At 35.7% G+C, this 14,427-nt stretch overlaps 1 protein-coding gene across 6 annotated transcripts in view; it reads right to left on the bottom strand.

Annotated features, from left to right (window-relative positions):
- LOC113111713 (serine/threonine-protein kinase DCLK2-like) overlaps window positions 1-8,739 on the bottom strand; it is a 50,353-nt gene extending 41,614 nt beyond the window's left edge. For all 6 annotated transcript variants that reach the window (XR_003293377.1, XR_003293365.1, XR_003293375.1 and 3 more), the window contains exons 1-2: window positions 7,841-8,739; window positions 1,150-1,490 (exon numbers count right to left, since the gene is read on the bottom strand). Coding sequence is in view for 3 of the 6 variants with exons in the window: in XM_026276779.1 (XP_026132564.1) it covers window positions 1,150-1,490; window positions 7,841-8,231 (732 nt within the window). In the remaining 3 variants the exon portion in view is untranslated. The remainder of the gene's footprint in view (window positions 1-1,149; window positions 1,491-7,840) is intronic.
- Window positions 8,740-14,427: the final 5,688 nt, after the last annotated feature.

Here is a 14,427-nt window from a genome sequence, read left to right as displayed (position 1 = left end):
TGTCCATGTCATTACCAGAATACAAAGGTCAGTCGTGCTTTCTGCCAGTCCTCTATATTATACTTTGTCAAACAATTCCAATATAATGTGTGTTCCTGTCTATTTTTTTCAGAGACTACTGTAAATAACCAAAGTATTTTGATGACTTCTAGTAAAGTATTTCATTTACTAAGATGAATGGAAATATCAATAAATGATGTGAAACTGCAACAGAATTAAACACATTCATTTACTTGACCCTTTGCTTTTCTTATAATGGACTGTAGATTGGTTTAACCACATAATATTGTTTTAGTGTTCTAATAACCACAGAGCTGGCTAAAGACAAGCCCCGTCTGGATTTCCCATCTGGACTGGTTAAAGCACGTTCAGAATTAAAGAAGGTTCAGGTGGTCATTACCAGCTCCTGATGTATAATTCTGCACTATCTATATGACAACAGCTCAGATCATTATCAGAGAGTCCCTTGAGGGTAGCATCATTGAAGTGTTCACATTTAGTAAAGGTGATAAAATATTAAAGTGTGGCCTCAATTTTTCCCCAGGACAATGCTCTGTTGGTGCATCCAAGGATAAAGGAGAAATACAGTAAGTATAGGAAGCTACCTCTAAAAAACAGATGAAATGGACTTTACTTGCAATTAAATAAAAAATCCATTGCTTAAACAAGTCATGAAAATATTGTTTTTAATTAAAACAAAATACCTAAATGTCAAAAACGGAAAAACCAGACTTGAGAAAGATACTGTCACATGAAATTCAGTCTTCAACTTTTATGGTTTAATTGGACTGACATTTTGAACATTGTTGATCGCTAGTTTTTATGCAGCCATTCATCTATAATATAAGAAATGCAGTTGGCCACAGACTCTTTGTAGACTGAAAGTTTATAGAGTCTTCAACATGGGGATAAAAAGTTATAGCTGTTCAAATTAAAGATGTAATAATTATACTATTCCAGAATAAAGGTAATAGGCATGTGCTGGTTTCCTATGATTTCCAGACAATGCCAGGGCATAAATAACTCAGACAACATTCAGATTAATGATCCTGTTTGAAACCATAGGGGCCATTCCAACCCACTGTGGGCTTTGGCTAATATCTTTATTTAAATAATTGTATTAAATTAATCTTTAGATCTATCACTTACTTGTTTGCCCTCCAGAGTATAGAGTCTTTTCACAGCACCAGAATCCAGTTTAATGGCGTCAGTGATGTCTGTGAGCACCTGCTCAAAGGAGTGAGCAGTCTTCTTATTTAAGAGGATCCGGACAGCTTTACGGGGTTTGACGCCACTCCTGATGACCGTCACCAATTTGGGTTTGATGAAGTCTTTACTCTCTCGTTCTCTTAGCTCATTCTTTGAGGTGGTAAGAGATGGCAGCGAGCGGGATGTGCCCATCTTTACATTGACTGACCAGTTGGGATTGATGTTCTTGGTATAGTCCACTTTACGGTAGGGTTCACTGGAAGCACACACATAGCTTTCACCTGCCAAGGGCAACAAAGAGAATAAGATGAATTGAATTGTTTTATTCAAAGTGCTTTAAAATGCAGATATAGGTTTTCAGTCATGAATAAAGAGCCACCTCACTGAAAACCTAAATCATTAATTTATTTCCAAATGCCTTTTTCACATCATGTTTGGAAGTAAGAAGTGATTTGGATATCTATGAAGCAGACATTTAAATACGGTAATGAATACAGTCTATTTTTACTTGATTAAATATTAACTAAAAGTTATAAAAATAGAACCTTAATTCTAAATATAGCTGCAAGCAGCAATGACGGGCCCAAGGAACCAACAGGATCGCCACCCGGTGGACAAAAAACGGTGCACAGCGGGCAAATGCATTTACAGGAACCCTCTGGCAGTCTGGTTTTAAGGGTTACAGCAATGAAAGTTATGCACTATAACACCAAAAGTGTGAAACAGACACACTATACTATAAAGTTTACTACACTGTAAACCCTGATAAGTTCACAGAACTCAAAAAATATTTTGTAACAGATTACACAAAAACATTTAAGTGATGTTTTTAAATGTTTTAAGTTTACATAAACTTAAAAAATTAAATTCCAGTTGCCTTAAATCATCTCAGAGTTATCTTAAATAATTATATTTCTGAACTTATAATTAGGGAGTAATTCACTCATAATTTTATCTATTTTTCAACTCCTATAATGTGGGAAATACACTCAAAATTAGGCTTTTGCTGTCCATCCTCAGTCTAACCACAGGCTCTACTCTTCACCACAACGGTAACACTACAAATCCAGCATAACATAAACCTTTGTAAAATCTAATATAACACAACATTTATGTATTAACTTATGTCCCTCTATGTTAATCTTGTGTAAAAACACACAAAGTAACACTTAATTTCTAAATTTATTTTCCTTGTTTTCTGATGCAAAGCATGCTGGGAACTAGAAAACACAATCATTTTAAGTTCACCTCACTACAACAAATTTTTGAGTTAACAGAACTTATTTAAATTAAGTCCAATGAACTTTCGTTATTATTTGAGTGCAATTAACTAATTTCATTTGATTAATTTCACTGTTCGGTTTTACAGTGTATAAAGTTTCATTTGGTAATAATAACTGACTATATTACTTGGCCTTGGAAATAAAACCGTATTGATATTTATCAATGGTAAACCTTTTCAGTGACTCAGACAGCCCACACAAACATGAACACATGCATGCTTTGCTTTTGATGAGGAGACTGTAAATAAAGAATGAATATAAGTCAAATTTAAAATTGCATTTGAATGTTAGGTGTGAATCTGGGAACGTCATCAGTGGCGCGTGAGAAGCGGTGATAATGTAAGTGATATTGTTGCAGTTTAATGTTTTGTTAGTCTACTCTAACTCACGAGACGCGCTGCTGCTGCATTATTCATTAAAAATATTAGAGAAATATAGAAGTTCAGTGCCGAGAAGATCATGATAAAGGTTAAAACCGAAACCAAGTGATTCACACAGATGCATATTCAGCACATTTTTAAGGTCGGAAAACTATGACTATTGCACTCGCGTCTCACACAAGAGATGTATAGAAAGCCATGCAAACTTATAAACAGTTTAAACTTTTTAAAAAATTAAGTTTCATCAAAATCAGACAATGTATGTGAAAGTTATAACACACTTCCTGTTCCCCTTTTTTTTCACAAAAAAAAAAAATTTCACCTCGCCATGGCCAAATCATTTGAGATATCAAAATCCCTTCACAATTTTGCAAACCCAGTGTCTTATGGTTGTTGACCAAGTTTGGTGGTGATCAGATAAAAAACCTAGGAGGAGTATCACAAATTCCACAGACTAAATAATAAATAATAATCCTTAGAAAAACAATAGGGTCCTGCACCCTGGGCCCTAATGAATCTGATATGAAAGCCCATTTTGGCAGTGGAACACAAAATAAAACTAGTAATTGTAGGATAAAGTTCAAAATGAAAAGTTAAATTCAATTAAAAAGTGGTATTTTACCACCCTCCTGGACAAATTCTAAGCAACTTTCCAGAAGAGCTGGCAGGCTGCTGTCCTCATTCTAAGGGGATGGCAGTCCACTTTTACTCTTTGGTGACTTCAACATTCATCTGGACAAGCCTTATGCTACACTCTTCCATTCACTCCTAGCTTCATTTGATCTCAAACGCCTTACCACTACAAGTACTCCCAAATCAGGCAAACAACTTGAATTAATTTACACAGGCAATTGCATTGCAGACAACATTTGGGTCAAACCCCTATATATCTCTAACAATTTGTTGATTACATTTACTCTACATTAATAAATATCCTACTCTCTACCTATGTGCCACTAACCCCTCTACCGGTTACTTTAAGACAAAACCTACACTCCCATTCACCCTCATATATTTCCTCTGTACTATCCTATTCTCTTCCCTCACCTATCCATTTCCCATCTCTGGATGTGAATGCAGAAACTGACACTTTATGCTCAACTTTAACTTCTTGACTACATGATATTTGTCCTCTCTCCTCCAGGCCAACACGGGCAGCCCCTTCTAACCTTTGGTTATCTGATGTTCTCCGTGAGCATCGGTCCAAACTAAGGGCAGCAGAGAGAAAATGGCACAGATAAAACAGACCAGATTTCTCTGCTGAAGCCCACTGCTGCACATCTAAGATAACCAGAAACTGCAAAGGGTTGGTTTGAATAAAACACACTTAACCTATCTGTGACCCCAGCTCTGCCTCTCTACACACTTCAGCTGTGGTTTTGGACAAAGTCCAAAGCAAAGTATTTTCCTTTTTGCATGAATTCGTATGTAACTGTTAGCAAATATGCACTCCCGTTCACATAGCTATACTTCACAAACCAAAAGGCCTTATAAATTAATACCAATAGAATTAAACATTATTTCCCAAGAAACATTGCATAAATTCCTTTCTTATGGAGTTCATTATGAAACGTTTCCATGACTAAACTTCGGCATGTCTGATAGACATTGGGCCCTATATTAATGATCTAAATGCAAAGTGTAAAGCGCATAGCGCAGGTGCACTCAGGGCGTGTCCAAAACCACTCTTGATATTTTAACGATGGAAAAACGCGTCTTCGAAATATCCTAATCAAATAGATATCCTAATTCTGATACATGCTATGACTATCCATTATGACATGTATGAGTATATATATATATATATATATATATATATATATATATATACTGTATGTAGCCTACAAAAAAATCTTATGCATTGCAATCCTTTAATTTGTAATATTTGGCTTATGCTGTGTTTAATAAGCAGCGTGTACGCTCTTTAGATAACACAGAAAAAAACATTGCGCCAGACATTAGACCAGGTTTGAGCTGGTCTATGGCACAGTCTATTTTCAGCTCCTTAAAATAGCATTGCACCAGCAATGTGCCTAAAAACACACCTATTTTTTAGACCAGCACGCCCATGGGCGCAAACAAAGCGCAAATACATTTGCTAATTAAACGACGTGGCGCTGGACGGGAAAATGTGAACAGCGCCAGACTGAAACTAACAAACAAACTTGCGCTACACCTTGCGTTGCATTGCGCCGGGTGTATGATAGGGCCCATTGTGTTAATAATTAAAGCCCATGAAAGTGTGCATGACAGAATAAAGGCCATGTTTGTTGTTCATGTGTGATGATGGCACATCTTGGCACTACAGCAGAGGCAGTTGGTCTGAAAATGGAGCTTTGTCATCCTAAGGAGTGCATTGCTGTTGGGACAAAAGAAATGCTACTGTATCAAATGAGGACAAACATCCCATCCTGCATCCCCCTCAGCTCAGAGAACACATATCTGAATGTCACAGTTACAACAGTTATGGCTTCTGATGAATTATCAGGAAACACATCCATCAAAAGCATGATTAAATTAATTTCAAATCAAAATGAATTTGTGTGATGTATTTTGTATGCAATTTACTCTGACAAAGAAAGTAATATTGATTTGGTTAGTTCTGTTCCTCTACATTCAGTTGCCAAGATATTCAGTGTGACATCACTCCTGCGGATGTGATTTTGCTTTATGTTTGCTGAGCAGTGCAAGCTTTATGGTGGTAAAGTGATTCTCATATTAAGGTTGAGGGGTCAGGATGATATCAGGAGTTGAAAATATAACCATCCATGGATTTGGAGGCTGAATTCCACTTCACATGCACACTGAGATAGACATTCTCACGCACACATAAACACACTAAACTAGATTACAGTCTTGAGGAATGTAGAACATATGCACAGATATGTTTGAAGTGCTTCTCCTCAAGTCCAGAGCTGCATCTCTGTAGAGCAATTTACAGATCCAATTTAATTACAAACAGTGAAATAAAAAAGTTTAGAACCTCATATAGAAACACAAGATATTTGAGTCCAAATCAAACATATGGATGAATGTTTCAGAATTTAAGTGTCAAACAGAAAAAAGGAGCAAACAATGACCATGTCTGAACACAAATTATGCTAAGTGACATCACTCTTGGATGTGCATACTATGCACACCAAACTATTTAGCTTCATTACATACACTATCTAATCAGATAGATAGATATATTTCTCATCTTTGTAGTTAAGAGATGCAACTAAGAAAAGATGACTCACCTGGTGTTTGTTTATTCATATGAGAGTATGAAGAGATGTGTGATCAAGGTCTGTGAGATTTAATCTAATATTCCATGTTTAGAATGCAATCCAAATTAAAACAATAAGCCAAATTTATAGTAAAACCAAAATGTCTAAACAAAACCCAAAAACGGAAATGTTATGAATGCAAATAATTTTTTCAGCATTTTCAGAAAAATAACCAACAATTAATACCAAGAATATGACATTTAGCCGACATTTAGTTCCACCACAGACCCGGAACCATTCATCCACAACATAAATTTCATTGTTACCACTACTGTATCATGAAATCTCAATTTCACTCCATTTGCCTCAGAACACGAGGGAGGGAGGGATTCCCAAGGCATTGGTCTTTATAAAACTGAGAAATTAACAAAAGGCTAATTAATAAAGTAGACTCCAGATCGGGTCACTATTACTGATGAAAAACTGACCCAAAATCAGATGGCAGCTATTTGACATGATATGAGTGTTGGAAGACAGAATTATAGTAACACTGACGTCATTCACATGGGTCTCAGGTGTGCCAGAACCATAAGCTGTATCAGTAGCTACAAACTCTCCAACCGAGTTGCCTATATTGCTCGTTATCTTCATCGAGTAGCATTCATTGCTTTGATCATGTGTATCTAAGACTTTACACAGATTTTTAACATAAGAGAACTAAGCCAACCCTCAGTCAGCGTGAAGAGATGCTGAGCTTAGCACTTCACATGCAACACACTTATACAATTGCATCATTGAGCCAACACAGAGCCACATTCTGCGTCACAATCTCACATGCTGGACCACAGCAGCTCCACTTGTGCTTGTGCACTTATTTAGTCAAATATATACTCATACAGCTTGAATTGTTTAGAATAACGTGGATTACCATGTTAACCTATGAAATTAATTCTGCTTTCACTATATTATTTAAATACCATATAGCAATAAAAAGGTCTGGATAATTGGGATGGCTTTTATGACAGTCAAGTCTACATACTATAACTTTGTTATTTAAAAATAAAAAGATGTATTCTAAGAGAACGTTATTAACATTTAGATACATGATAAACATTCTTACTTATTCATTGTGACTGAGTGCTGGATTTGAATGACCAGCGGCAGTCAAAGTAACATAGTTCACCCCCCAAAAATGGCATTCTTATGTTGTTCTAAATGGCCTTCTCTTCTATGGAGAACAGAAGGTATTTTGAAGATATTTATGACTTAGTGTTTTTGTCCATACCCTGGAATTCGGACCTCACCCCACTGACTTTAATTATATTGAACAAAACAGTTCAAACTAAAATAGTATTTTTGTCTTTTGTTAATGGCTTGACAAGAGGGTGAACAAATGATGACAGAATTTCATTTGTGGGCGATATATCCATTAAATATCCTGTTCCATGTCTATTTTCAAGTTCAGTCAGCGAAGGAATGGGCCTAGTAATGACAGTTGCCTTAAGTGAATCACTCATGCCTTGTAGTGCTCAAAGCTCATTCTGAAAATAAGACAGATATATTTAAAAACAAAATTTAACCCAACAGCTGGGTTCGTCCATGTTTAACCCCAAAGTTGGGTTGAAACAACCATAATTTTCTGACTTTCCATGTTGCAACATTGCAAACATTGCATTGGATTGGGTGTTTTGTCACATGGGCAAAAGAATTGGAAGTGTCTGTTGTGTCTATCCAGACATTTAGACCCTTGCAGCCTCACCTTCTATTAACTCATCCAGGCTGGTGATCTTCTTCCCTCCTTCCATAGCATAGATGTTCCGGACTCCTTGTGGTAAATTCACATTGTCCGAGAGGGAGCGGGTGAGCTCCATCAGCAGCGCGTCGAAAGATCTGAAGCGGTCACCGGACACCGCGTACACCAAGCCCTTAAAGTACTTATCACCGTTCCGATAGAAGCGAACTTTTTTCGCTTTCTTCTCGGAGGTGAGCGATTGCAGCGTGCGTGTGCGGTAGAAACTACAGTGCGCACTGTGAGCGGGACTAGGCACGAGCCCGTTACCCCGCGAGCCGGAATGAGAACTGCCCCGCGGGGACCGATGACCCTTCTCGCGCTCCTCGAAATGCTCCCACTCGATGCTTCTGCTGGACATGTTTATTTCCTTTTAGTCAACGCGCGGATCCTTGAATAAATTAGCTTTTCGATGTTATTTCTGCTGTTTGTTCTTGTTTTCTTCCTTCTTATGACTTTCAACAAATGACATGCATTTAAGAAATCAGTCAAACAACAGCCCAAAAGCTGTTCTCTTCAACTTTTATACAGCTAAACAAAGAAGTTGTTAAAAAATATATATCTACATATAATATTAGTCCCAGTAGTCCACAAATCAAAGAACTGTATAATTCAAGAACAGTCGCTTATAGTCGAGGTGAGCGCCGGTCATGATGAGGTGAGACGCGCAGAGCTTTATGAGCGCATGCTGGACGCGCGTGACCGTCCGCGGTTCTCTTCATCCCTCCACGAGCGCTCAATCAGGCCAACACTTACCACAGACCTACATGAAAGCCACAGAGGAGATGACAAGAGCTGCTCCTCCACAGGGTCTTAAAACGACGATTTCTCTCCAAACATGGTGATTCTGCGTGGCCCACTAGGGGGCCCTCCCCCTTCAAAGGGTGCCCTCCCAAGGCGCGTGACGATATATGGAGGTCATATGACGTGAAACGATCAGTCTGTATAAAAAACGTAACAATTTTTACAACTTACATTTCTTATAATCAATACCCCCAGACAAACAGGGAAGTCAGATTCTTTTTTTTCTTCTTCATATTTTCGGGGCAGTTTGTTTCAATGTACTGGTTTTAAATTATCAATTGGCCTAAGCATGCAATATACACAAAAAATATTATCGAGGCACCCAGAAATGATGTGGAACGTGGATGTTTTAGATTTCTAAAACATCTAAAGTGCAAAAAAGTTGTCAGTTTTTTTTTTTTTTTTTTTTTTTTTTTTTTGGTTTCCTCAGTTCTGTTACTGATGGAGTAACAGAGCACTGAATGAGCTGACAAAAAGTAACATGCAGTTAAGTAACTTGTAACATGTAGATCTGTATTGCTTTTTTACCATTGTATTTACAGTGTTAAATTTAACAAAGATATCGCCAAACTTAAACACTATATAGCACAATAGTGTGTGTGTATATATATATATATATATATATATATATATATATATATATATATATATATATATGTGCATACTTTTCAACAATATAAAAAACAAAACGGCAGAAAAATACAGTGACAATAACTATTCATTTTTTAGATTTTAAAGTGCAGCCTAGTCCTATAGTCTTAAAATTATGGAATCATTGGAAGCAACCTGGCACCAAAAGTCATGCAGAACAAAATTAAATGTTTGAATTTTACATTTAGCAAATAAGCCAACTTTGTTAAGCCAATAATGATGACTTAAAACATAATTTCATAGATCATAAATACAATAGAATCAACCAATTAATTGAATCAAGAATTGAACAGATTAAATAACTATTCAATGTTAGTGTTTATGCAAACTTAAGTAAATGTGTGTGTGGTAGAATCATATTGAATGTAAAATACATATCATGAGACTCATGAGATTACAGTGGACTACAAACAGTTAATTTAAGTTATTCTAATTTATGTTAGGACCTTTGGGACAGTTTGTCTTTGTTCTGAAAATCAAACCCTTTCACAAGAACAGCATTTCCCTTGCTTTTTAGTATTCTTGCAGTCACAACACTGAAACTGCTGACTGTAATATCAAGACACAGGTTAAGCAAAATATTTCCTATTTCGGTGATTCAGGCCTTTCTGCCTCCTGTGACATTGTGAGGACAAACTCTGACATGGTGGTTCTTTTATGAATTAAAGGAAGAATAAAAACTGCTGTAACTGCATGAAAGGAAGTAAACGGGAAGAAAAGCCCCAGAGAGAGGAAATCCTGAAGACAATAACAGTTGCAGCTGAGAAAGGATCTCTTCCTGAGAAATGAGAGAGAGAGAGAGAGAGAGAGATTACATAATCACTGAAAACATTTTAAGAGTGGATCATCTTACGAATAATGATCTTAAATATACATTAATGCTGGTATGGTAAAATTCAATCTTAAAGATGTTATTTGAAACTTATACGCCACTTTTTATTTTTTATTTTACTCCATGAATACCAGTGGTAATACTTTTTCTGATAAACTTGCCCCTAAAGGCCTGATCTTAGATAGACGATTGCATAGCCTCCTGCAGCTAGAGCTGCATTAAATATCTGCCATCAGAGTCTGCCATCTAGTGGATGAACCATGCATGCACAGGATGCATAATAAACAATTTTATGGGCCGTATCAAGAACCGAAATTAATTTTCAATCCATTGCATCTACAGTATTAAGAACTTCCGGATCCGGTTCCAGTTCTAATGTTTGCTTGCTGCACCAAGGAAGAGAGAGAGAGATGTGATGCACTGAGCAGAGTCTGATGTTTTTTAAAAGTATATATTATCGCTTTTTTTTAGGTGAGCATTTCTTTATGGCCACTTTTGGCCTTTTATATGGACCTAAAAATCTAATGTTATTATAATACATTTTTCCTTGCTGTTTTATTTGATGCATCTTATAAAAATGTGAAAGCATGTAGCTACATGCATCACAGAGAATTCAGTTTTTTTACCCAGAACATCATGAATGTTTCTACCAAAATGTCACTTGTTTTTTAGCACACAACAGATTTCGGTTATGCAAAGAAACAATAAATGAATAATTAGTACCTATTCTTTCACTTGGCTAATGGTATGTTTATATTTATATATGTATATAGTAATATATATTTTCTGTATATGTGTGTGTACCGTATGTATACACACACACACACACACACACACACACACACACACACCTTATATATATATATATATATATATATATATATATATATATATATATATATATATATATATATATATATATATATAGTACATGTACAAAACTAAAATCTACATTACAGAATGACATTATTAAAAAAACACTTGGAAATGATGAATAATCATAGCATTATCTTCACAATTGATAATTATTTAGATTTTTTTATTTTATTTTTTATTTACACATAACATGTCATATTTCATTTCATGATCTGTACTGACTCTGCAATAAATAAAGTAGTCCTATAATGATTTTATTACAGGCAAACTTTATAATGATGAATATAATTACACCAATTAGTAGGCTAAATACTTTATTTAAACAATTGATTAAAACAATCACCTTATTATTATTATTATTATTATTATTATTATTATTATTATTATTATTATTATTATTTTGTCTAAAAATTTTGTTCATGGATGTTAATAGGTGGCATGAAAAACATTGTAGACCGTTCTCTTATATCTATAGTGATGTTCAGACCTGCATTACCGCTTTTTGCCAAATTGTGATGCACTAATACACAACTTGACAAAAAGTTTCTATCGGTTTCTGGGAAACAGTACATTTACTTGACATAAATGCATCTTGAATATAATTATTCGTCATTTGTTAATAAAATGTAATTTGGTCAGTGGCAAATCATCCAAATTAGTATACTGCTTCCTGTTGAGATGGTCCAAGCCATGAGCACACACACACAAACGTACAAACGCACTGGCTTCCATGTTTTATGAGGACATTTCATAGACGTAATGGGTTTTATGCTGCATAAACTGTAAATATCTCTTTAACCAAATCTTACCCCTCACACAAAACTTTCTGCATTTTTAGATTTTCAAAATATATAATTCTGTATGATTTTCTGGAAGGTTGTTTCTTCATGGGGACCGAAAAAAAAAAAAATTATATATATATATATATATATATATATATATATATATATATATATATAATTTTTTATTATTATTATTATAAAAATGTATAGGTCCATAGGTATCTATTTTTTCATTTGTGAGATTTAGCTCACTATACACACACAAACACACCCACCTAATAGATACAGACACACTCATCGGGTCATTCATTTCACTGAGGTGGCCTTGGAGTTCTGTAAATGATGCACCAGGACAGCATAGTGCTCTTTATTACAAAATAACATTTTGGCTGATAGCAGCATCGGGGAAAATATCTGTCTGTTAAATATGCCATAAATATGTCAGCCAGCACATTTGTTATCATGCATCTGTGTCATCTGTGGCCAAAAGTGATCCAAGGTTACACACATCAGGGCGAGCTCACTGGGCAGCTGATCTGATCATATGACTCTAACCACAAACTCTCCCTTGAGAAATATCATTGTGTCTGCTGTGGCCATGAGGCTGGGACACAAATGGTAGTTGCTCAAGAATATGAGAACATGCTTGTAATAATAATATGTTTACTAGACATGGAAAGGAAGGCTATGTGAGACCGTCAAGTAATGTATAGAAGGTTTGTTGATATTTTATAGATCCATGCACCAGATAGCATCATATTAATTAGTAAATGAGCCTCACAGGAATTAAAAACAAAAAATAAAAATAAATGCCACTGGATATTTTTTCTTAATTGGTAGCACTTTAAAGTAAGGGTCTATTTGTTATCATTAATTGACTATATTAGTTAACATTAACTAACAATGAAAAATACTTCAAAAGCATTTATTATTTGTTAGTATTTAACAAAACTGAGCTAACATGAACTAACAAGAAAGAAAGAAAGAAAGAAAGAAAGAAAGAAAGAAAGAAAGAAAGAAAGAAAGAAAGAAAGAAAGAAAGAAAGAAAGAATCAAAGATTAACAAAGAATTATAAAATTTTTATGAGTTTCTTTTTTTCTGAGGGACATAAAAGATATTTTAAAGAATTTTTTTATTGTTTTTGTCTATACAATGTCAAAAGGGTCAAAACAGCTTTCATATGAAAAAATAAAATAAATAAATAATAATAATAATAATATGTATGTGTATATATATATATATATGTTTGTGTGTTGTGCAAAAAAATAAAAATAATAAAACTCCAGTCATACCAGTTTGGAACACTAATAAGAGTGAGCAAATCATGACAGATTTATCCATTTGAGAAGCTACATCCTTGTGAAAACTATGATGTAAAAACAAATGACATTTCACAGCCCTTCCACCACATTACCCTTCTCTTCTTAACACTTTCCCACTTACTGTAGTCAGATTTGCATTGCTTCAGCATGAGTCAAGTTCATTGACGGCTAGTTTCACAGTGAATAGCAAGCTCTCTTTGTGGGATAGCACTGTCTGGTCAATTCGCTGCTTTCTGACATTTTTCTAAGCGTCACAGTCCATGTGTCGCCCACTGCTTGACCAAATAGCACTGTATTTGTTGTTAGTGTTGCAACATAACAATCTGAGCGCAGAAAGTTTACATGATTCATGTCGCATCACACTTTGAGGCGCAATGACCATAATGACTGACAAATGGCCATTAACATATCTGTCATGTAATAGCATTTAGAAGGACAGATTCAACCCGAATTCCCTTTAAAATGTTATAACATTTCATATATAAACAGTATTTCATAAAGAAAAGTTGAAAAAGAAACGGCAACGATTTATAGTTTGTAGACAAACCCTTCTCTGCGACTGGTCAATAGATGGAACTGTTGCTCAGGCTTTTGTTGTTAGTCTTCAGGGAACCTCCAAACTCGTAAATGTGTGTGCTTCATGGCCTGGTTTAAACTGTGTATCGAAACTCTCTGTGCTAGACACCCCTGACACTTCATCAATGAAGCTTAAACAGGACTGTCGCTCTCTCAGACTTCTCTTAGGCACCTTTTGCAAACATTCACTTTCATTAAAACACCATTGCTCTTTCTGCCATAGCCGTGTATTTGAATGTACAGCTATTCAGGATGCCAGATTGCAAAATACGTCCATACACATTTTCAAAATGTGACCTCGACCTGAGAGATATAAAGAGCTTCGATGTCACCGGCGAAAATCTGCATCATATAGCGTGCCCATATTCATGAGCAGCTTTGCAGCTGATTCAGTGTGATAGATGCATTTCTAAAGGGCAGGAGCAGAACTGAATCTCGCTCAGATGTTCCCCCATCTCACTGAGACAATGATTCCTCTGGTTGCTAGGAAACCTGCACCTCAATCTCCTCAACTGGTCTCCAACCTTCCTCGAGGTGCCTCTAACGATCAATCACCTCCCTGCATGAAAACTGGCTTCAGATTAGGGAGAAATACGTATGGCCACTTAATCACTTTCAGCATAATGCTATTCTGTAGACCGAGTGTGAAATGTCCAAAACCGCTTCATGTGTCTGATATTAGAATGCGCTTCTGGCGAAGTATTAATGAATGC

This window comes from Carassius auratus, chromosome 1 (genome assembly GCF_003368295.1).
Source record: "Carassius auratus strain Wakin chromosome 1, ASM336829v1, whole genome shotgun sequence".
NCBI lineage: Eukaryota > Metazoa > Chordata > Actinopteri > Cypriniformes > Cyprinidae > Carassius > Carassius auratus.
The sequence above is the reverse complement of the archived record's forward strand: the minus strand, read 5'-3'. Positions and strand labels throughout refer to the sequence as shown.